This window comes from Zonotrichia albicollis, chromosome 8 (genome assembly GCF_047830755.1).
Source record: "Zonotrichia albicollis isolate bZonAlb1 chromosome 8, bZonAlb1.hap1, whole genome shotgun sequence".
In the NCBI taxonomy this organism is placed as follows: Eukaryota; Metazoa; Chordata; class Aves; order Passeriformes; family Passerellidae; genus Zonotrichia; species Zonotrichia albicollis.
Genome location: NC_133826.1, coordinates 14830799 through 14854946, shown reverse-complemented (window position 1 = coordinate 14854946; position 24148 = coordinate 14830799). Strand labels below are relative to the sequence as shown.

General features: G+C 47.2%; 3 protein-coding genes across 5 annotated transcripts in view; 2 read left to right on the top strand and 1 right to left on the bottom strand.

The window, feature by feature from the left end:
• ZNHIT6 (zinc finger HIT-type containing 6) overlaps window positions 1-11438 on the top strand; it is a 40981-nt gene extending 29543 nt beyond the window's left edge. Inside the window, exon 10 of the mRNA XM_074546063.1 lies at window positions 30-11438. Within this exon, the coding sequence (XP_074402164.1) occupies window positions 30-115 (86 nt within the window). The 3' untranslated portion in view covers window positions 116-11438. The remainder of the gene's footprint in view (window positions 1-29) is intronic.
• On the bottom strand, window positions 10842-12849 carry CCN1 (cellular communication network factor 1). Its single transcript, XM_074546060.1, has 5 exons — window positions 12604-12849; window positions 12280-12496; window positions 11594-11941; window positions 11251-11453; window positions 10842-11141 (listed from the first exon to the last, which is right to left on the bottom strand). The coding sequence occupies exons 1-5, from the start codon at window positions 12832-12834 to the stop codon at window positions 10842-10844; spliced, it is 1299 nt and encodes a 432-aa protein (XP_074402161.1). The 5' UTR covers window positions 12835-12849.
• DDAH1 (dimethylarginine dimethylaminohydrolase 1) overlaps window positions 12560-24148 on the top strand; it is a 95541-nt gene continuing 83952 nt past the window's right edge. The window contains exons 1-2 of one of the 3 annotated variants that reach the window (XM_074546061.1): window positions 12560-12691; window positions 16079-16245. In XM_074546061.1, the coding sequence (XP_074402162.1) occupies window positions 16189-16245 (57 nt within the window). In that variant the 5' untranslated portion in view covers window positions 12560-12691; window positions 16079-16188. Of the gene's footprint in view, window positions 12692-13967; window positions 14135-16078; window positions 16246-16711; window positions 16736-24148 lie in introns of those variants that run through there. The other 2 variants (XM_074546062.1, XM_026790420.2) reach the window with 2 other exon arrangements.

Sequence of the window (24148 nt, the reverse complement as noted above, 5' to 3'; positions counted from 1 at the left end):
TGTTTGTTTTTTGTGTTCTATATCCTCAGATGGCAGTGAGCCTGCAGAGAACTCAGACAATGAAAGCTCATCCCTTTCATCTGTGGAAGAAGGGGAGATTCAGGACAGTTCATGACAGTTCCTTGAGAGAACAGGATGCAATGAGCTTTTATTTTTTTAATTATTTAATTAAATTCTTTTGATACAACTAAGTTCCTAGAGGTTTGGTTTAACTTCCTTTACTAAAGGTAGCACTCTCAAAGTGCTTGACTGTTTTTGGGTTTAAAAATATATATTTAGGGATGTAAATCAAAAGATGGGGAATTGTGGTTCCAGAAAAAAATAATGTTCTAACTGAATTGCAGTCTTTAATTGCACCATTGTTTTTACTTTTTCCCTAACCAGTTCAGTGCCAAATGTTTGAGTTTAAATATCTGATCACATATTTGTATTTATATGTTGATTTGAATCTTAATGCTTAAATTTAATGAGAAAAAAGTACAGTTATTTCATTAGCTCAGTTTCCTTTTACAGTGGTTCTGTGTAACACTGAGCTACTGAAAATGGTCTTATATTACTTTTGATCTTGTCTGGTGACATTTTGGGTGCTTGATGCAATACTTTTTTTTTGTTCCTTACTTGCTTGCATCTTGTTCCATGTGTTAATGGAGAGGTCAGACTGTTTTCAGGGTGGCATGTTGCAAGTGTGTTTGGTCTTCTCTCCCGGTCTTCTAAATTAGCCTGAGTTTTTATATCCCTAGAAATGGATGCATAGACTGGCACTAATGCAAATAACACTGGACTTCTAAAGAAGGCTTGTGTTATGCATCTCATATTCCTAGTACCTGCTGCAGTTAGTTATTGTAAATACTTCCTGGAATATCAGCTACATTTACCTACTTAAAAACAAATAAATCATAAAGGAAACAAATTCCTGTACTGTATTGTCTGCTGACAGTTGTTAACTTCTGCAAAGATTCCTAGAGCACAGACCAGCTGTCCTGTATCCAAGTCCCCTGGGCTGTGGGGTCTGTGGAGGATGAGAACAGCAGTGCCACAAGTGGTGCAAGCCAGGTGAGCCCCTCTCCCCACTGACCAGGCCATTCTCAGGAATCAGCACCAGCCTTTGCCTTGCTTTTGCAGGGCTCTGGCCAAGGCAGCATTTGTCTTCAGGTGATGTTCACTCTAAACAGCTCTCTGAGGTGTTGCTGCCTTAGTTCCCAACTCTGTCTCCTGCTGGAGACAAGCACTTTGGTGTGCTGCAGGCCTGGGGTGTGTGCTGAATTGCCATGGGGGTGGTATCTCAGTCATGTCTTCTTCTGCCAGTGCTGATGTTGTGGGTGGAAACACAACAGAAAGCAGTGAAGGAACTTCTGGAGGTAGCAGGAGGCTGGGGGAGCAGTACTGGACAGGGTTTAGGCTTCTGGACCCTCAGTCTGGGGTTCAGGGCACCAGGCTGCTGGGCCCTCACCAGCCATGCTGCATGCACAGGATTTCTGAGATGTTCAAAGTTTTAGAAGGGTTTTTTTTTTTTCCCTTGTAAAGAAATTGGAGTTAATAAATTGTTTACCATGACAGCTCACTACTGAAGTTTGGCCAGAGCATCAGACCTTTGTAGTCACATACTACTTTTTCTCCCAGTGGTATCATGTGTCCTTTCTCTTGTGTGTTTTGCAACCTCTGATGAAACAGAAAGTTTTTCTTCTCGCCTGGCAGTAGCCACCTGTGCTCTGTTTTCTTTCTTAGTCATTGTTGGTCCTCTGCCCACCTCTTGTTTCAACATTTGTTTTTTTAACCCTTTTTAAAGGACCAGGATTCCTAGCTATAGGTGCTGCTTTCATATTTTTTCAGTTCAGTGAAAGTGAATAAGCTTTTCCTAATCACTGATTGCTGCACACTGACTTGATAGCCACAAATTACTATAGACGAGTCTTGAACTCATTCATAGTCATACCAATAGAAGAGATGAATAGCAAAACTGCCACAATTCATTGGCCAGAAAATGTTTCATTTGCAGGAAAAGCATGGCACTTCTGTTGGATCCAGAGCACAGTGAAAATGGGAGTGCTGCAAGTAGTAGTGTTGGTCTGCATGTGTGTGTGATTTGTCTTTGGCTGAGGAGCACAGATTTGTCATTTGCATTACTTGCCTGTGCTCTTGGGGTTCTTCATTAATTGTACCAAAGGGTTTGACTATGGGGTTTTTCTCATTTATATAAATCTACTTTAAGCTTCCTTGTGAGTCAAACACAACATAATTTCTTTTTAAATGAAGATGCTGTTAAATCTATCCTTCTGTTTTACCTTGAAGAAGGCTTTAAAATGTTATTAAGGAGCATTCCTGTGATGGTTGCTAGAACTGAAATTTCCCAGACAAGCTGGGAATAATTTCCCAGAGTTCAGTGAAACTGAGAGTAAAAGGTAGCATTTGCCATGCTTTCCTAGGATACTACTTACCTATTTTTACAGTTACATTAGTTTGAACAAAGGTGATTGATCAAATACAAACCAAAATGCAATTCAAATATTTTATTCAGTTTTCCTAAGCTTTTTCAATTTTTCTTTATAATAAGAAATCGAAATTCTTCATATTAGTCATAATTCTTCATAATAATGAGGTTCTTGATTTAATCAGTTTATGCACTGTTGTGCTAGGAGGCAGATGTTTTTTAACAGTTTCATAGACAGTGAAAGAAAGTTGAATTTGTTTTGTTTTGTTTTGTTTTTTGGTGTGAGGGTTTGGTTTTTTTTTTAGGGTTTTTTTTTTTTTTTTTTTTGAGTGACCTGACCTGGAACAGGCACCTTGTAATAAACAGAAGAGAGAAAAAGCATCTTCTGTATTTTTTAAATCTCTGGTCAAGAACTAGAAATTTAAGACACGGAGCTGAGGCTTCCTAGAGGGCTTCCATTCTGTCCATTTTGAAAACATGCTATTGTAGTCCTATTACACACAGATCCCTACAGGACTCTGCCTTGATTCAGAACAGATCATGTCTGTGAATGAGAACTGTGTGATGTTGTTTTAATCTTCGTCATTCAACACCAGCTTGCATTGAGTGCTTGATTTTATGCCTACTATGCTTACTCATTTATTTTCCTCTATAAACTGTTTGTCACAGAAGGAACGAGCTATTTCTGTGTAGTGTTGTTACAGCATTTCTTTTAATGTTTAGACTTTTCAACATGCTTGAGCTGAAGGACTATCAGCTTACAAAGAGTAAAGGCTCTTGTCTTGAATGAAAACACTACTTAAAAAAATTAAAAGCTTAATGATGTCATCCCTTTCACAAACCTTAAAGGACAAAAATAGAGCATAGCTAAGCACACAGCAATAGCTGGGGAGTAGGACTGACTCAGCCATGGGAGAGAACTTGGTTCTTTTCCTTTTTTGTAGAACTTCCTGGGGAGATGAGGCATAATTGAGTTGTCATGGGTAAACAGTTGTACCCCCTGTCAGTGGAACAGCTCAGTTTTGAATGAACACATTGGAATTCTGAGTTTTGCTGCATTTATCTTGGCATTAGGAATTGTTGATCCGTAGAGGAAAAGAGGGTCATGCCACAGAATGTGTGGCTGGCACTGGTCCTTGGAGGCATGCTGGACCTGGTTTTGTTACTGCAGTCACCAGTGCAGTTCTACTCTGCATTAGAGGAAAACTCAGTGCAGAATGTGCACTCCAGTCTGAAGCAGGACCTGGGTTTCTGAGTTCATGGAAGTGCTGATAGCAAGTCCCAGCTGTATGTTGTGTATCAGCATGGCTGGGATTCAGTCCTTGCCCTGCCAGATAGGGCTGTTCTCTGTTGACATCTGTAGGATCTGAGAATGTATAACACTGTGCAAGAGCAGGCTTTCCAAGTGTAAATACACAGCCCTGATGATGTAACTTCAGGCCCTGTTTAGTCACAAACATTTCATTCTGCTTGAAGTCCCACACTCTTTTCCTGAAAACATTTATTCTTCTGCCCTCCAAAGGAAAAAATATCTTGAATTGATGTTTATGTTGTTGCTATGACATTCAGTTAAACTGTATGCAGATGCAGGTTCTGTTAATAAGAGAAAAAGAAATGAGCTGTGTACTTCAGTGAACAAAGATTACACTGTGTTTGTATTAAAATGTTGCTATGGTAGTGCATATGGTCTTATTTGCTGGAAATCTGTGGTGAAATGGAAAGAAGTCACGTATGCAAAACAAGAAATGGCAGCAAAAATAACTGAATAGAAATACTGAAACTGAAAGGGAAGTTATAGATGCCATGTAAAATGAGGTAAAAAAAGAGTAGTTCTGCTGTCTGTGATTTGTTAGCAGAAGTGTGTTCTCATTATGCCCCAGCAGGTCTCTCAGACCCATAGTACAGTGACTTTGCTCTAGGGATGCTTTTGTAGCGAGAGCTTCTTTCCCTCCATGGTCCTGTGCACTGTAGCTTTTTTGTTGTTGCTTTGGAAGCAAAGTTCCCCTAGCCTGGCCTGATTTCACTGCTGCTAGCTTTTTCTGCAGAAAAGCATTTTCAGGATATTTTACTATAGTAGAGTTTTGTGGGCAGGAAAAATCAATAGAGTGATAAAATATGGAAAGCCACTAGAACTTTGCCTATCCTTGGGGTAAGGGAAGGTCTTTGTGAACTCATTATAGTAATAGTGAAATTAATTCCTTTTTATTTGACTGTCACAGTAGTCCTTATATTTATCTAATCCATTTGCATGAGACTTCTTTTTGTATCAGCTGCATCAGTACAGCTGTTCATGCGGTTGCATGGCAAATCAGAATGAGGTCAAAACAATCTGCCAGAGAAGGAAGAATAAAAATGAGAAGGGAGGTGGAGTCTTTTTTTAGAGAATAAATGACTACACTGGGAGCTGACTGGTTCCTGCGTAATTTCAGCTGGTGGAAAATCAAAACTGTTTTTAAAATTGTTTTGCCACTTTCTTCTCCTCATCCCTGTTCTGCTTCAAGGAGAGGGAAGAAACAACTGTGAAAGATGCTTTTGCCTTTCCATTCTTTGCTTCCAGGTTCTCTGCTGGGTCTGTATTGCAGCTCCAGAACTTGTCTGTTTTGCCAAGAGTGTCTATAGGAAGTAGAGCTATGCTAAAGTGTGGTAAACATTAAGTCAGTGGATAAGGTGTAGATACTAAAAAAGAATGGATGGGTGGCATTAGAAGCCTGAGTGCTTGATTTTTTTGAGTGCTTTGACTTGCCAAGAAGTACCCATCACTTTTACACAGCCAACGGGGGCAACCATGTTCTGGGGACATCAGACACAGCATCACCAGCTGGGTAAGGGAGGGGATTGTCCCTCTCTGCTCTGCACTGGGGCAGCCTCACCTCCAGTGCTGGGGGCAGTTTTGGGTGCCACGATGTCAGAAAGACACTGAACTATGAGAGTGTCCAGAGGAGGGCAACAAAGGTGGTGAAGGGCCTCGAGGGGCAGCTGTGAGGAGCAGCTGAGGGCACTGGGTCTGTTCAGCCTGGAGAGGCCTGAGGGCAGAGCTCACTGCAGTCACAGCTTCCTCGAGAGGGGAACAGGAGGGGCAGGCACTGATCTCTGCTCAGTGACAGGAACAGGACCCGAGAAAATGGCCTGGAGCTGTGCCAGGGCAGGTTTAGGTTGGATATCAGGAGAAGGTTCTTCACCCAGAGGGTGTTTGGGCACTGAACAGCTCCCCACAGAAGGGGTCACCACACCAGCCTGAGAGGTTCAACAAGTGTTCGGACAGTGCTCTTGGGCACATGGTGTGACTTCTGGGGTTTCCTGCACAGGGCCCGGAGTTGGACTTGATGATCCTGTTGTGTCTCTTCCAGCTTAGCATTTCTGTGATTCTGTGATCTAAATTCTCAGTGGTATCTCTTTGTTGACCTTTTTTCCCAGCCTCTACTTTCAGCTATGCTTGGGCATCCATATTGATTTTAGCAGTATTGTTCCACTACAGCACAAATACCTGCCTCTCGAGAAAAATGCATTTTCCTGTTTCAAGTTTCTAACAGACTGCTGGTTTTACAGCCATGGCATCTCAATGTCTGATTTTGTCAAGTAGACTAAGTAGGAGTTGTTCTCAGACCTGGTTGGTTTGAGATGCTGAAGGAAATAATAAGTTTCAGAGAAATCAGTGTCTTTGACTTGGCTGGTATACTGGGCTTCTTTTGGTCTGAAATTCAGTGCTCTCAAAACACTGCTGGGCTACTGCTGATTGTTTCTCTCACTGAAATTGAGTCCTTCCATCCTGATTGAAACTGACAGTTGTCAGGAGGTGAAATAGTTAATGTGTATGTCCCAGCTGGATTCCCATCTGGGCAAATGTGTTCACCCCACCTTTGAATTTTTTCTGACTAAAAATGAAAACTTACAAAAAATTGTTTAATGTTTTCCTCCTGGATGGTTGTTACATTCCATCCCATAAGTGGTTGTCCTTCAAGACAGATGAAGTTGCTTATGTGAATGGTGCCTTGGGGTCTTTCAGGATCTTCTCCAATATAAATTGTGTACATAGAAGTCATAGCTGTGTAGTTTTATGGGGGGAACCATAGCGTAGTGGATGCCATCTCTTCAGTTTCTTGGTGTTTGGTGTTTACAGCATGATAGAGAGATGCCTATTATATCATTCTGTTGGTTGGAGGGTTTTTTTTGCAGGATTTATATTTTCTAGACACCACTCACTGCCGCTTAATGCAGTTCAGTTGTCTGTGCATTGGAGTGCATTTCTGAGTACCTCCAAAGCTAGTTTTATGTTACTGCTTTCTCTGTGATACCTCCCTGTTTTTGTGTGCCGTTTTAATTGTGGCTATGTAAAATGCAGGAAGAAACTGTGAAGGTGGAAATGGGAACATGTCTACATGAAAGGAACTGGCTTGAGGCAGAGCAGCTGGGAAACTATACAGCTTTCTCTTGCTGTGTGCTGAGCACTTGGAGCCCTGCATTGAAATAGTTTCACTGATTAAACAAGGGAGCTAAATTGTGCACATGCATTTTTCTGCAGGATCAGCTCAGAAGGGCAAGCATCTGGCAAGAGCAAGCCTCTGGTGTGAGACATTTAACTGCTTCTGTGTAGGTAGGTTTGATTTCCAACCAGGAATTACTTCCCACTGCAAACTTTTCTGTTTCAGTCCTCAGTACATGTGAGGGATTCACGCAGGTTAGGTGGACTGGAAATCCTCCTGCAGCAATCCCAGTGATCACAGGCTCACTGCCTGTTCCTGCATAGCCCAGTGGCTGCCCACGAGTAGCAGGGAGATAGATGGGCCTGCCCTCAGGCTGGGTCAGGCAGTCCCGGGGACTTATTTGCCGTGGGCTCTGCAGGAGTTGGTGTGGGGATAAAGAGATTCTTGCAGCCCCACGAGGGCTCAGTAGTACCACTGCCGCTGTCAGTACGGTGTCTGCTTTTCCTCCACCTGCTGCTGCTGCAGAGGAGCGAGCTGGCAGCATCCCACAAGGACTTGGTGTAGTCATGGAAGTCTGTCTGTGTGTTCCTGCTTTTGTTATGTTTTCTGGCAGGGAGCACTTACGGAAGCTGAAACTTTGTCTCCACTAATAGTCGGGAAGATGTTATGTGTAACCTCTTGTATTGCAGCGCTTACCGCCATCAAGGAAATAAGCGTGGGGAACACCAGGCTGCGCGTTCCTTCGATCCTAAACCTGTAGTGTGAGAAACGCTCCTTGTGGCGGCAGCACCGCATTCGGCCGAGTGCCCCGTGCCGGTGCGGCGCGACAGTGCCAGCAGGGGCTGGGCAGGGAGCGGCCGAAGGACCGGGGCACACAGGGCAGGGCTCTGTGCAGGGACAGGCAGGGTGGCTGCAGTGGGGCTCTATGCAGGGACAGGCAGGGTGGCTCAGCAGGGCTCTGTGCAGGGACAGGCAGGGTGGCTGGGGCAGGGCTCTGTGCAGGGACAGGCAGGGTGGCTGAGGCCGGGCTCTGTGCAGGGCTCTGTGCTGCAACCTGCGCTGAAGGCTGAGGCGGTGCCGCTCTCCCTCCTGGCGTGTTGGGACTCCCCCGGCTCTGCCCAGCTCCAGGGAACTCCACAGGGTGCTCGTGGCTTGACTTTCAGGGTTTGAATTCGCTCCAAATGCACAGCTTTTTGTTATGTACATTATTTATCATGTTCTTAACTCCTCATCTAGTATTCCTCTGGAAGCAGGATATTGATATTTTAGTTTTTGACAAGAGATATAATTATAGTTTTGCTCATTACTTTACCTGTAAGCTCTGCTGCTTCAGTTCATGGAACCTGAGTTTATAATCCTTTATATATCCACACCCACTACTTAGAGGGTTTTTTTATTCTGCCGAAACAACAGAGAACATGAAGGTTTCAAAGCAAGTACAAAGATGACACACAAAAAATGGCAATGATTCCCTTTATAGTGTTGTAAAAGTAGTTTTGCCATGTAGTTATGAAATGCAAAATAGAAGAGAGGACTATATGGGTGATGACCAGTTGGAGTGACAGCCCTACTCTGAAAGACTTGCAGGTTTTTTTAGTGGGTTTCATTTTACTCTTTTTATATCAAGAAAACTTCACTTAGTATTTATCTGACCTACCTCTACAGCCCTTATTCTCCCAACAGCACATGTTTCCAGTGGGCAGGGTACAGAGGCACCCCTTACCATGGAAGAGCCCACGGGCAGGCTGTGCTAGAGCTGCAGGCAGGAGTGGCAAGGCCGCTGTTTGTCCATGACGTGTCACAGCTGCAGGCTCTGTGTACAGTCACACGTACCTGTGATTGCTGGGCAGCTGTGACTTGCGTTGCTGTGAAGATGGATGTCATTCAAGTGTGGGTGACAGTGGCCGTGGCAGGCGTGCCCTGCAGCTGCTGCCTGTCTGGGAGCAGTGTATCCCCTTCCCTGCCCGACAGTAACCCAGTGTGTAAAGCTGATGGTTTCCCAGTGAGCAGCTGATGTGGTGAAGTGTTCAGTGCTAGGTCTACCGAGAAGCCAAACAAAAGTGCTTCCTTGAGTTTTACCCTTCTGCTGTCAACAAATACTGCACAGACAAGTTTAGGTACAGCTGAGACTGGTGGCCAGGTGGTGAATTCCAAAACAGTTCTACTTTTGAACGCCTTCAGGGAGAAAACTTGACTGAGCAGAAAAGAGGGAAGGCTGTATTTTCTCAGACAAAGCATTAGCTGCCAGAGATAAGCTTCTGAGATATTTGGCTATTTATTTTATTGAGATATTTATGTCTAATTAATAAAAAATTGACCCTTAACCAATTCTACTTGTAACTAATGACACTGGATGACGCCCCTTCACAATTCTAAAACCTCAAAATCAATCTGTTCTTTATGAGCAGTGTCTTTCTTGCTGAAGATTTTGGGAGAATCTTTTGACAGAGAAATACCCACACAAGGAGAAGAAAATAATACCCTGTTGCAGGTTTCCTGTCAGTCTTATCTGTAGCACAGCTTTAGGTTAACCAGAAGTGTACAATGTTGGATGCTTTCTCAGATCCTGCTCTAGTTCATTTCTTTAAATGTAATTTTTTTACTGTGTGCCAACAAGCTCCCTTGCTTAGCCAAATGTCATCTGTGTCCCACAACATTAAGTGTAATTGCATATTTAAAATTGGGAAGGGGAAGTGAGGAAAAGAGTAGCTCCCTTGCTTTCTGCTCTAGTACTACTAGTTTCTGCTCTGGGACTAGTACTTGAAATTCCTCACATTCTTCTCTTGTTAACAGTATGTTTACTTTTCATCACTGTGTTATTAGGATTAACAAAAGTCATTGCTTCAAGCTCATTTAATTTGAATTTAGTGAAAGCAAACTACCTCCTGCAGCCTGTAGGAAGCATTCCTCTGCCCTAGAAATGTATTAATTTGCAAAAAGCAGCCACCAAAAACGTGAGACCCAATGACCGTTTTCACCCCAATGTTCAACATCACTGTGCATGCACTGCATTCTAATGAAGTACCTTATGTTGGAAATTCCAGGACAGTTTGAATAATCTGACAGTCTAATTAACATTTCAGTCTATCAAAGATTTGCATTCAGTGCCAAGAAGCTCTTTCTATGTTTCTATACTTTCTAAAGCATGGGGTTGCAGACTGCAGACACTCCTTCAAAACATCATTTATCCAAAGAATTAGACTTGGCTATTTAGTCCATTTCTGCATCTGCAGCAGACCTTGCTTTCAGAGAATCCAAACTTTTCAGAATTCCAAGTTTTTACAGAAACCTCTTGCATGTGCTGTATTTAAGCCTGTTGCCTATCAGAATACTCTACTAAGAGTAGTTAGGTAAATATTTCTTTATTAAATGATTAATTCCATAAATAAATTCTTTTAATTCATTGAATATAAAATTAAAATCATTTACAACTTATTCCAGTATTACAGGGGCTGGAAGGGGTAAAAAAAAAACTTCAGAGGAAACAAACAAACAAACAAAAAGCTACAGTTTGATAAATAAAATACTCAGCTTTAAAACAACTGATTTCTGTTTGCCATTAAACTACAGTTGGTACATAATAGCTGCCACTGTGAACACCCCACAGGTGCCCACCTCAGGAAGGAATGTAACTTCCAACTTAGTTGGGAAAGGGTGGGAGAAGACTGAAGGAAGGGGAAGAAGCAGAGTGTTAAATTGAACAGGACAGAAAAGTTTTCATAACCGGAACAAAACATTAATCTGATCACTTACAAACAGAAAACAGTATATAATTAGATAAGGTGCTCCAAAAAGAAGCAGTAAAGTTGCTCCAGTATTATGAAGCTTTAAGTATGCTTAAATCTCTGTTGCATTAGTGTCCAGTTGCACAGTGCACTCCTGTAACATCTCGATGTTGCCCTCAAATGGGCAAGGCACCACTTCCATCAAAAGTCCTTTCTCCATGGCTGGGTACTTCGAAATTGTGTTTTGCATGCCACCCCCACCACAAGTTAGTCCCTGAATTTATGAATGTCATTGACTAGTCTGTAGTAGGGATAGGCTTCGCTGGCATGTGGGCAGTTGTAGCTGCAGCGGCAGGACTGGATCATCATGACACTCTTGGTGAAGGTTTCCCCGTCATCGCAGCGGAACCTGACCTTGACAGTCCTGGTCTGCTGGGGTGTGCAGCACCTGCCATCCACGCAGGAGCCGCAGTACTTGGGCCGGTACTTCTTCACACTGGAGCAGCCAGCGTAAGTAAACTTCACCGGGGAGGGGGACTTCCTTGTCTTGGTACACTTCTTTCCCTTCTGCAAAGGAAAGGCAATTACATTATTAGCAGGAGATTCTTTTCCAGCCTTTACCCCCTACCTGAAGCAGCTTAGAGAGAAGAGGAACACCAGAAGAGTCTGTATTTACCTTTAGGGAGGCATAGCTGGGCTGGCCACATGGCCTCACTTCACATATCCTGGTCTCTTTGATGAGCTTGCAGTCAGGATTGTCGTTTGTCACCCTGGTGGAGATGCCAGTTCCACACGTCTTTGAGCACTGGGACCAAGAGGTTGTTTGCACGATGCATTTGGGATTCTCAAAAGTTCGGCTTTGTGGCTCGGACCCAAAAACTGGAAAAGAAAAACAAGGGTTAGTCTAAATATATTCTCTCACTAGGTTTTTTCCTTTCCCCTGGGGTCTAAGGGGTCTGAGTTTTAGCCACCCTCTACCCTCCTCCCCTTAACTGTCACCCAGATAAACCCACACTCACCGGGCAGCATTTTCAGGCCTCCTTTCACAATGGCAATCAGCTCATTGTTCCTGGTTAATTCGCCTTCGGAATCATCCGGACCAAACTCTTCGCTGAAAAAGCCTTCCAGCTCCTCCAGTGCATCCTTGCTTTCGTCACAGACCCACTCCTCGCAGCACTGCCCGGGGACTTTGACCAGCCTGGGGCTGGAGCAGCCCAGGTTGGGAAGAGAGAGCTCCTGCGGGCAGAGCGGGATGCAGCCCACAGCTCCATCTATGCACGTACACTGGTGTTTACAGTTCGGCTGGAAGCTCTCGCCGTTCTGGTAGATTTTGGAGTTATATTCACACGGTCTTCCCTCGGACTGTGCTGCAGAGATCAACAGGAAGGGAAAGAAGGGGGTGAGCGGCGGGAATCGCTGGTTTAAGCACAGGTATTTGCTGGTCTGTTAAACTCAATAGACGGCGGAGCTCCCTACAACCCCCCGGGGACGCGAGGCCAGAACAATAACTTAGTCAGGAATCACTTTTCCTTATGTGCGTTTAGCGGAGCCCAGACATACTGAATCGCATTCCAGACTGCTGAAGTCATGTGCCTTTCTGCCAAGCTACCGACAACAAAGCATAACCATACATGGGCTCGAAATTACCGAACCCCGGCACCGCGGGGCGCGGGGTCCGTCCCGTGGGAGCGGGGTCGCCGCTTACCTCTGCAGATGCCCTTCAGGGCGGCGGGGCTGGCCCCGAAGTTGCACTCCAGCCCCTTGGTGTGGTCGCAGGGCTGCGATCGGCTGCAGTCCTCGTTCAGTTGCTTGGCGCAGACCTTGCAGCAGCCGCAGCCGTCCGGCACCAGCCCCACGCCCGGGGCGCACTGCGGCGGGGCCGCCGGGCACTGGCACACGGCGGGGCAGGGCGAGCCCAGAGCCTGCGGAGCGGAGAGTCCGGTGAGCGCCGGGAGCCGAGCGGAGCCACCCGACCCGCCTCCTTCTCCCTCCCTCTCTCCCGGACCGCGGCAAGACCCGCGGCACTTACCAGGCGGGCCAGGCAGAGAAGAGCAGCCGCCAGAGCGGGCCGGGTGCCCGCGGAGCCCATGTCCAGCGCCGGTGCAGCGGGAGCCCGTGTGAGTGAGAGCGGGAGCGCGGCCGGCGCGGTCTGAGGCGGCGGCGGGCGCCACCGCCTTATATAGGGCGCGGGGCCGCCGCGTGCGCCGCGGCGCTGACGTCGCGCGTTCCGGGCCGCGGCCGCGTCCAGCGCTCGCGGCATCCCAGGAATGCGGCTGGCGCGCGCCGCGGCCGCCCCGCCCCGCCCCGTCTCCCGCTCGCGGCCGCCGGCGCAGCCGCGGGGGGTCCCGGCCCGGCCGGGCCGCGCGGGGGCCTCTCCGCCGTACGCGGGACCTGCGCCCCGCTCCCCTCACACAGAGCGCGGCCGGCAGGGCCCCTTCGCACCCGGCGCTGTGCCGGTGGCGCCCCGCGACCGGCCACCTGCGCGGGCAGAGGCGGGGGAGCTCCCCGGGCCGCTGTGAGGGCCCGCGGCTGCCCCGCGCTGTGACATGGCCCGCAGAGTCACTCGGCCGTGCTGGGTAGCCCCGCGCTGCTGCTGCCGTGCGAGCGAGCATCCGAGCGGTTCCCGGTTCCCGGCGCGGCGGAGCCCGGGAGATGCCCGGCGGCACCGGGGCCCGGCTTCCCGGGCAGGAACGGGATGGGCACGCAGCGAACGGCCCCCCTCAGCCTGTGTGTCCCCGGGTTCTCTGTCCCCCACTCAGGTTGGGCGCCCTTGAATTGTATTGCCTTGTTGAAGTTTAATATTTGGGGATAGGGAGGAGAGTTTCAGCTTCTGTTGTGGCGTCTTTTCTTTTCCTGGCTGTAAGTACTTCCAGATGGGATTTAGACCCCAGACGTAACAATATTTCCATATTTGGTATAGCAGTAGCCCGCATTTTTCACATTTTTCTGCTCTGTTATCCAACCACAAAGCATTCTTGACAGCTTCAGATGTTGTTAAATATAGCCTTAACTTCTGTTCCCAGGGCAGGAAATTCTTTGGAATTCCTGTTTTTCACGCAATCTGTCTATCATGATTTAGGAGAACTCTGCTGGAGGAGCCAACTGGCGTTCTGCTGCAGTTCGCTTCTTTATTGAAATAGCCCAGCAGTTGGGTCTGCTGCCCAAAGGCGTTACAATGAGTCCCATTCCAGGGATTTTTCTTTGCAAATGAGATTACTGTTCCCAACACGATTTTGGGGTTTTTCTTGTCGCCTTCAAGGCTGGAAGGTAGAGAAGCGGATTCAAAGGAGAGGCGAAAGCTTGCAAAACCCCCTCCAAGGGCCACGAAAAGTGGAGGGGGAGAGGGCGAGGGGGACAGCGGGTGGGTGGGATGCGGAGAGCAGGGATGTGATTAACCTGGCTGCGGCATTCCGGTACAGCGGGTGTCCCTGCGTGCCGCCCGCCCGGGACGGGCGCCCGGGGAGCGGAGGCAGCCGCAGCCCCGCCGTTCGGAGGAGCCGAGCCCGGTCGTCTCGTCGCCTGCCCGGTGGGTGACAGCAAGGACAGTGCGCAGGGCTCCGGTAAGTGCCGCGGGCCCGTGTGCTGTTCCCCGTGCATTCCCACGAGGATGATGAGGCACCTTGTGGGACCCTGCCGGGCCGCAGGTCGGGGGAGCCCGTCTGGGGCGGCGGGAGCGCTGCGGGTGCTCGGCGGCAGCGCCGGCTGCTCTCGCCTCGCCATCGCGCACCTGCCGCTGCGGGCCCGGCACGGGGCCGTGAGGACAGCCCGGCGCTGCCCCCGGCTCTGTGCCCCCGGCGCTGCCCCCGGCCCCGCAGCGGCTCCGCGGGCGGCGGGGGGCCGGGCCGGACTGGCCGGGGGCTGGGAGCAGGTGGCGTGGGCGCTGTGCACGGGGCAGCCTCTCCGCAGAGCGATGCCGTGACCCCGCGGACGGGGCGGTGCCTCGGGTGTCCCGCAGGGGACAGGATGACGCTGCCGGCCGGGCTGCGGAGCCCGGCTCCTCCTGCTCCTCCTCCTCCTCCTGAGGGATGTCCCGCGGCTCTGGCCATGCCGGCAGAGGGGCTCCTGCCCTCAGCACTGCACACCCTCCTCCCGGCCGCGGCCAGGCCCTGCCCGGGCCTGATAGACAGTTCCGCTTGTAGGGTTTTTCCCCTACTCAATTTCTTGTCTTCATGGTTTTCTTTTCATTCGAGTAAATTGACTTGACGCTTTACTTTGTGGTGGTTTAGGGGTTGGAAAAGGTGTTGGGATGAAAGCTCCAGGAACACTTTGCCCGGAACTTGTGCTTCAGAAAGCGGCAGTGGTTTTGTTCATTACTTGTATGCCTCAAAATTCGGCCAGAAAAAACAACAGCTGAGAGGGGAAAACCAGTCCTTCGTGATATGCAGCTCTCTGGAGACTGCCAATATGTACCATGCAGTGCCATTTCTGATGAGAGAAATTATTTTATGTGTCCATCAAGAACTGGAGACAGACCACCAGCAGGCTTTGATGGCTGCCAGTAATGGTAGTAATGACTTTCCATCCCTGCTGATTCAGCTGAGCCCCAGCTGGTGACCAGGAGGAGCAGGGCTCTAGACTTCAAGCTGTCCACTATGCTGGTTTTCTCTTAGTTTTACAGGTATACTGTAAATTGTGGTACTTTAGTTTTAAAAATGCAAAGTATTTTTTTAGACAGGGAATCTGACTGGTACTTTTTTCCCAGGATAACTCTTTACACAGCAGCATTATGATGATGAGGAGGAAAATGTTTGTGATTCAACACCCTGATTAATGAAAATTTTCAAGAAGTTTCAAAAATCTTGAAAAAAAAAAGCTAACACACTATTGTGTGCATAAATGACCAGCTTTGCTTTTCAGGGATTTATGCAAACACTTGTTTGTTTAATTACATTTAATTTAAGGACATGCACTGAGCATTTTCTTTGATTTATGACATTCAGCAAATGCCACAGGAAAAGTCAATGAATAGTGCCTTTTCTCACTTGGTTTCATGTCTTACCACACATTCACACAACTCTGATGGGAAACTAACTGAACCTACATTTGCTCAAGAAAAGGTCACTTCAAAAGCTTTGAAGAACCTTTTAACAAACCTGTCCTGAATTTCAAGTAGTTGACAACACTTGAGATAGGTTGAGTTTGTTTGGAGTTCAGGTTAGACTGTGACCCTTTCCCTGCACACACTTCCCTGTCTCAAACCATGACCCAGCATTTGCACTCCAGGCTGTGCCTACCTATCCTGGATATACATCAGGAAACAGAAAGAAGTTTGGAGTATCTTCTTTTTTTAGATTTTGTTCAGTGTAATGTACAGTTCCAGAACTTTGTTTGCCTACTGGGAAATAGCCCCTGCTTCATGTCATGAAGAGTACTTCACTGGTTTCTCACTTTTAGTACTGCAGGGAATCACTGAGACCTTGGCTGATGCAGAGCAGGAATTTGATGCTGTTGGCTTACATTGCAGCTATTACGGATTTACTGAGTATATCCTGTCATTTTCACAGGCCTGTGTCTCTCCGGGGAAAGGACTTTCCAGAGAAACAAATCAAGAAAAAATAACTGGCTTAATTTCCCTCCACCCAGCAACAGTTCTTCACAGCTGTACATAGGGACCATGGAACAGCCAGAGGGGTTGTGTGGGACAGAGGCTCCCTGGGTGCTCCCACTGGCAGTAAGTATCCAGCCCCAAACTGGAGCACACCAGAGGCTTACAACCATGTGGACTCTGGAGAAAAATCTTACTAAATCCAGCATCCAGCCCTATTTCTGTACTGTATTTAATCTCCTCTTTCTCATTCTCTGTCTCTTTTGTGGATCTATTGCTGTGTGTTTCTTCCATCCCTCCTACTCTTTCTTTTCTTTATTGTTGTTCCACCACATCCTTTCCTCTTCTGCTATGTCCTGGTTTTGGCTGGGATAAAGTTAATTTTCCACCTAGTAGCTGGTACATTGCTGTGTTTTGGATTTAGGATGAGAAGACTGTGGATAGCACACTGTTTCAGTAGTTGCTGAGCAGTGCTTGCAATAAGTTGAGGACTTTTCAGCACCCCCCTCCACCCCACCAACGAGGCTGGGAAGCACAAGAAGCTGGGAAAAGACACAGCAGAGGGAGCTGAACCCAACTGGCCAAAGAGACATTCTGTATCATCATATGACACATGGTCAGTATGTAAAGTAGGGAGAAGCTGGCCAGGGGCCCCTGCTTGGGAGCTGGCTGGACACTGGTCAGGGGATGGTGGGGAATTGTGTTGGGCATCATTTGTTTTGTATGTTCCTTTTTACTATTCCTATTCCTATTCCTTTGCATCCTTTTCTGTTAAGTGTCTCTGTGTGAGCCCCGGGCTGTGCTGGTGCTCCCCACCCCCCCCAGCCCGCCGCAGCCCGTGAGCGGCTCTGTGGTGCTCAGCTGCCTGCCGGGTGAAACCACGACAGTGTTTACCTACCTTGGGCTGGGCCTCTCCCGCAGCCTCTGCCAGGCCGCCGGTTCCTGCTGCACTAAATCAGTCCTCCCTGACTCAATGGCTCCTCTCAGTCACTCACAGGAGGTGCAAATCCAGTGGGGCAAATCAAGCATAGCTATGCACAGGCAGAGCGGCCAAGTAGCCAGGAGGCTTCGGCAGCTAAAATTCTAGTGGGTTCAGAAGTTTTTCCTTGCTTTGATTTGCTCAGAGTTTATGCTGAATTCTTTTGAGTATGGCATTTCCTATTTGTTTTCTTCCTCTTCCCTACTGCCCTCCCTTCAGCTAAGCTCATGCCTGACAGTTTTTGTACAGTCTGTGCCTTGCTTGTGGTTTCTAATATGTGGGGTTTGCTTTGCAGTATTTGTGCAGGCAGACACACTGTGCTTTGTAAGTTGCTGCATTTTCCCCTGGCTGCTGTCAAGGTGTTGTGGAGGTTCCCATTGTGTGGAAGTGCAAGGGGGACTTGCGAGCCTCCTTATCCAGCAGGGAAACAGAGAAGGAAAATCTGATGTCATATTCAGTTGTGCTTATTTCTGCTTTGGTGTGTGAACTGCATGGCCATACTTGCAGCTTAGATGGATACATGGATACCTGCAACTTACGTGGACATGAGGGACACAGCAATGTGACAGAGGCAGGAAGCATCCCTGCTGACAGTCAGGGTTGGCATGGTCCTATTGAACGCCTGTTAGGCTGTGTGTCTGTACTGCATGGTTTCCTCACACCAAGCTGGATGCAGAAACGTGCAGCAGTTACAGCCAGCTCCTACTTAGTTCCTCCCCAGTCAGAGACTCAAAACACCTTTGTCATGGTCATTCAAGGATCTGGCATTAACTTCAGCACCGGTGACTACCATTACCTCAGTGGGATGAATAAATTACTTACACATGTTCATCTATTATCAGCAGGTGTACTTCAACACTAGGCTACATCCAGAAGGTACAGTTTGCATCAAGCACCTCCCTATAGCTGAAGTTTGCAATGCTGAGACTATTGTGGGCTGTGTCTCTCCATGCCACAAAATGAAAATCATCAGGTGGTCCTAGCTACCCCTGGCTGCACATGTATTAGTTATGTCTATTGTTTACATGCCATGCAGTCATGAAGCTTGCAGAAGGTAGCAATATAGCCTGCAATCTCTATAAATTCCAGAAAAGAATTCACAGCTGTGGCTCATGACTCAGATGAAGGAGGCTGAGGTGTCAGGGATACACAGGTTCTTTCCCAGCATCTGTTGAGACAAAGGTCTCAGGCAGAGATCTCACTGCAGAGAATTCATCATCCCAAGTGACCTCAGTGAAAAGATCTAAACTTTAAGCTTTGGTCTTCAGAGTGCAGGATTTCTCAGTGGAGCTGTGCATGTGCACTGACATCAGCTAAGACAAAATAACCAAACTCAGAAGAAAGTTGCTCATTATCTCAAGGAGTTACTGGAGCCAGCTGAACCTGAGATTGCAGTCAATTGGGCTGTGCCTGAGAAATCCTTGATCAAAGCACACTTCCAGGCTGTGACCTGTAATGGCTGTCAGCTGCAGTCTGCCTTAGTCTACAGCCTAACTGCACCTTGGAGACATCCAGCTCCTGCTTGTGTCTGCCTTGTAGGATTGTCTGCTCAGAACACACACTCTCTGGTAGGTTCAGGTTTGTTTCTTTTCCTTGTCTACATTTGAAATATATCACAAACTCTTCTTTTCCCAAAGGTGCTTTTTTCATTATAATTAATAATCACAACTGTATTTCCTTAAGGATAGTCTGTGTTAAGAGTATGGGAACCCCTTGCCTTCCTGCTGATGCTTTCCCTCCCTCCCTCCCTCCCTGCTGGTTATGACCTGACAGAATAGTTCTCTACCACTGGTTTGTGGGCATTCAAAGGAGTTGCCTAGCCTTTAATTTTATTAACAAGTTTTTGTAGATGTTTTCTTGAAAAATTAAGGAAGTATTGATTAATTATTTTTCTCTTTGCACACAAATGGGAGGAGATGCCTGCTCTGGCAGGATGCTGAACATGCTCTGCCACACAGTGCTTTCTGTCACTTACTGCACTTTCCAGGCTAGCTGCTGGAAATGTCACTGGATTAATTTCAGAATCCCCTAAGGTGCCTGTTGGCTTTGTCCAAAATCATTACTCATTCTCTGCTATGTACTAATTTTCTGTTACTAAAGCACAGTGAGACCTTAGCCGTGCTTGCTGCATTACTGTTCATTTCTATTCTGTTCCATCTGGACTCCTACCCTTTTCCCCCCAGTATGTTATGTGAGCACCTAGCAGTGGCAGCTCGCTGTGTTCTTCTCTTGGGCATGCTTACTTCATGAGCTAAGTGGTGCAAGGAAGCCAGGCACACTCCTCCAGGGACACTCCACTGCTGGAAATGAGTTACTCCTGCCTCTTGCTTCCAGTCTGTGATAGTGCAGTGGAAAAATCAATAGCAGACAAATAATTAGACGCGATGTCATCCTTGCAGATAGGGAGGACTCGCAGGCAGACAGCAGATCATGCATGTGCCTTAAGAATGCTTGTGGAAATGGAGTTATGATCCAAGAATGTGCAAATAGCTGCCCATCCCAGTGCTGCATGCCTGTGATGGGGAAGAAGTACTAAACCATCTCTAGACTTGACTAGCATACAAACACAAAAGATTTATCTTGCATGGGGAGCTGGTTGGGGTGATTTTTCTAGGTGAGCAAAGGAGAAAACATATGAATGGAATCTTTCTTTACCTTCTCTCTGCTGGGGGCTAAAATAAAACTGGAGGGAGCCAGTGGTGAGGGCTGCTCTGAGGAAGGGTGCACACATGGGCTCCATCCAGCAGCTGTGTGCAGAGCCTCAGGGAGAAGGCCACCTCTCTGAGCCAGCCAGGAAGTCAGGCTCCTGCCCACTGCTTTCCCAGCCACCAGTGTGCTCAGGAAGTAGGAGGTTAGCAGAGGCTGTCAGCAGACTGCTTTGGTGCAGAGACTTTTTAATGACTGCATTAACATCACTTTTCCTGTTGTTGTATGTAAGTTATGGCTCCTAGTGTCACTGTTGAGATGAAACCAGAAGCTCTTGTGCATGGAGCAAGCATTAAAAGCTAGCTGAAAAGCTAATTGTAAAAGAAAGTTAGTGCTGACCGCCAGCTATTTGCTTTCAGATGAGTTTGCTTTTGTCTTTTAATTCTTTTAATACTTTGCATCCATCTCCATGTTTTTGTACACACTCAACCACGAGTTTGCCACTGTCCTCTCTCACTGCCTAACCTGGAGTCTGCTTCTATTAGCCCCCCTCCATGAGCTCAGATCTGAGACTTACAGGAAAATTTAGGATCAGAGCAGAAAAGGGTGGATAGGATGGGTCTTTCAGGTGAGCAGTGTGTGATAACATGATAATGTTTCTAACTGGCTGTGAGAGGAGAGCCTCTGGTTCCAAGGATGTACCCGTGCAGCCTTTAACAGTGCCATGTCAAAATAAAAATCATTGACTAAAATTGTGCCTTGCTTGTGCTGCTAAAAACACTTCTAGATTATACACACTGCAAACAGTAAATATTTAATGTACAGGTTTACTTTTCCTGGTTTATAGAAAGCTCAGTGGGCCTGACAGAGCAGCTAGACAGATGTGTTTATAGCGTGCTCCCCGGGCAGGTACAATGCTGCAGTGTTTGGCTGTGAGCTCTGCAGGGACATGCTTAAAAAAATAAAAGTGTTCCATTTACATTGGGGGGAAAAAAATCCTGAGAATGTTTCTATTAATATTAGCTGGTGTAAAATCCCAAACTCCACATTTCAGGCCTTACATACTTCAAAAATAGAGGACAGGATGGTAGGGATGTGCAGTAAGAAGTGTTTCCTCTCTTATGTAGCAGGGAAAGGGACAGTCATGGGCAGTTCTTCTGGCAGGAGAGGATGGTTGCTGCTGACATGCCCCTGATGAAGGTGGGGAGTGCAATGAAGGGTTCAGGAGTGAGCAGAGCAGGGCAGCAAACCCTGTGCATGGGAAGCCTGGGTAGGTGGGGATGCAGACCAGAATGCAGTGCTTGTGGTTTTCCACAGACAAGGAGCTGGTGCTCAGGGCCATGGCTGACATCCTGGATGTTTATCAGGAGGAATATTTCTAAAAGCTGAGAGGAACCAGATGCTGTGAGGAAAGCAAAATGTGCAGAGCCCTCCCCACCCAATAGGTTGGACACACCTTCCACACACTTGAGATGCTGACAGGAATGGTTGGGAACCCACTTCCACATTCAAGATTTTTTAATATGTTCATTTTGACATTGGTTGAGGTATTTTCTGAGGATTAGCTTCTCTTCCATTATACTGACATTAAGGCTGATAAATCTGATCAAAATTAATGGCATCAATTAATTAGCACACATTGATTAACTGAAACAACTGACATTTGGGTTTTGGAAAATTCCCAAGGAATGGGTGGCTGCATCTGCCTCTCTCTGATTTCCTCAGAAGTTATCCTTGGTTGAGAAGTGAGTTTATTTCAGTAATCTGATTAAATAGTTGGCAGCTTTTGAAGGAAAAACCTCCTAAACTTTTAAAAGGAGATCTTGGGCTGATTAACTTCTCATAAAAGTTTTCTGTTGAAGAAAAAGTGGAATTAGGAAGCAGAAGCCTGTCTTAGGGCTAGTTGAGCACTTTATGATTAAATATATATAAGTATATTTTAAAAAATTAACAGTCATGTAATGTGTGTGAGAAAGCCAGGAGTCCCGGTGAGATGGATTTGCTTTCTCCCCAGCTTCACCTGCCAAGGACATCTTTCCTGACTGCAGGTGACCTGCCATCCTGGTGGCACATGGGGCTGGGTCTGTCCCATATCAGTGCAGGACAGCACCATGGCGGTGAAAGCAGCTCAGCACTTCTCCTCCCTGAGGCCTTCCAGCACAGGAGTGAGGGGCTGCCTTTCCTTTGAGCCCTGGCTGCAGCTCCCTTGCCTGCCAGCTCCTGGATGCACAGACCACCCCATTGCCCAGGGAGCACCAGGAAAGGAGGGTGCCAAGAGAAGGGGGATCCTGGGCCGAGGGCTGGCACTGGGGGCCATTGCACATCCAGGAGAAGGGGCAGAGCAGCACCATCTTTTCTTTGCAAGCTGAACCACAGCCCATTTTTCATTTTGGGCCCTCTCCCACCTCTTTGCTGTGCATCAGTTGTGACCTCTGGCTCAAGCAAACCCGAGCGTGCTGGACCAAAACTGAGACTCACTGATTCCAGCAGTTCTGCTGGCTGCTCCCTGGAGCCACATTCCCTGCATTTATGACCCCCACATCTCTTGATGCTGGAGTGGCACACAGGGCTGCAGTAAAGCAAAGGCTCCTGCCCGGGCCCCCCAGGGGTAGCAAACAGCACATTAACCCTCTGTGAGACCTGGCAATGACTGGTGACTCTCAATGGGTTTATGGACACTCTTGCCCAAGTATCACACATTTAGGAGGCTGCACAGTTGATGCACAGTCAGCTCCTGAAGGGCAGCTGGCACGGTGACAGTAGCCTTAGAAAATGAACTAATTGTCAGCTCCAGTCTGGATGTCACCACCATTTTAATGCGAATGGACTTTTTCCTCAGCCAGCCTCCTGTCTGAATGGGGAGCACAGAAACATCCCAATATTTATGGGATTTTAACTAGATTAGTTACAAACCTATAAAGCAAAGAAAGAGACAGTTCATCCAGTATTGGGGAGGGGAGTGTTAAAAATGCCACCTCAGATAAAATATTATGGGAGTTGAGTAACTGTAAATAAGAACTTCGTCTATGAAATAGCTTCTTATGTGAGCTTGGGATGAGGGCCAAGAGAATGTCTAGGGCTCAGGGAAATTTATTAGCCCAGATCAACGGGATTTCTGGGACTCAGGAGATGGGATGGCAAAGAATTTGCCTGTTGGAGTCTGCACTTTCTCCATTCATGCCTGAAGCAGGACTTTCACTTATAAAACTTTCAAGATGGTTCGTTTGCATGTTTTACATTTTCTTGGTTCTCATTAGCAGCTGCAGGTGTGACCTGGAACTTGGGAGACCTGGGTTCAAGCTCTGGGTTTCCAGAGTCTGCCAGCATTGCCTTGGACAAGTCATTCATTTCCCTGTGCTCAATGTCTCTCTGTAGGCAGGAGATAAATGTTATTGCCTGACTCCTGGGGATCAGGAGGGTGTGCTAAGGACGAGGTACCTGAAGCAGAAGTGAGAATACGATGGGTGCTTGTGAATGATAGGAGCACATGCAGAGCAGCTACAATGCACAGGTTAACCCCTCTCAAGAGGAGGAATGGTGTCTTTGTGGGAAGCAATGGGTCTTCCCTTTGATTCCAATAATTTTAGTCAATGTCATGATTTTCACTAGTCAGGCACCTTTATTTTGTACCCTCTGCTGGAGCAAGCTGGCTGTCCCGATAGGGTCAATGGTATCCTGATAATATCAGGGTCTTCTTGCTATGGATTTATTTTTAAAAAGAGCACATGTACTTCAGTAGCACACAATTTGGGAACCCACCACCTTTTATCCCCCCATTTTTCATCTCTCTTTCCCTTTTACATCCTTCTGCTATTCTTTGTCTGTATCCAGTTTTCCGTCTGGGTTCTTCTAGATGTGTTTTCCCTTTTGTCTTCTCTGGTATTTCTCCTTCCACCTCCAGCCTCACTTCCATATTTTGTCTGTGTTTTATTTTTCTTCTGTTCTTCTTGGAAGCCATCCTTAGCCTCTCCTATATATTTCCCTTTTACTCTCTCTAGAGCCAAGAGCTTTTCAGTAAACAGCATCCCTCCCCTCTCCCTTCTGACTCATTGCCCACTGACGGTGGAAAAATTTCATCATGAAAGTGATGTAAAAATCTCCCAGTTTAGAGTGCAGGGTAGGTTAGGATGACCTTGCTCCGCCCGTCACGTGAAGAGCCACAGAGTTTAATTCCTCAGCCAATGCCAGTTTGCCAGCCTATCTCTCAATCCACGGTCCTTTGCTCCCACAGCAGTTTAAGCCCCTCTGGGGGCTGTGGGGATGCTGCCCCGTGCCCTGGATCCTCCTGCTCCTGTACAGTGCCTGTTGGTAATGTACTCAGCCAAAGTGTGGGAAAACTCTCAGACTTGAACTCTGCTTTGTGTTTCCATGCCATATGAAACTCGTTGAATATTTGCCGTCCCT

Coding starts and splice junctions, on each gene's coding strand:
- CCN1 (XM_074546060.1), bottom strand. CDS start 12,834: ATGCCGCGAGCGCTGGACGCGGCCGCGGCCCGGAACGCGCGACGTCAG. Junction 11,454..11,593: donor AGGCCTGAAAATGCTGCCCG/GTGAGTGTGGGT, acceptor TTTCTTTTCCAG/TTTTTGGGTCCGAGCCACAA. Junction 11,142..11,250: donor CCAGCTATGCCTCCCTAAAG/GTAAATACAGAC, acceptor TTTCCTTTGCAG/AAGGGAAAGAAGTGTACCAA.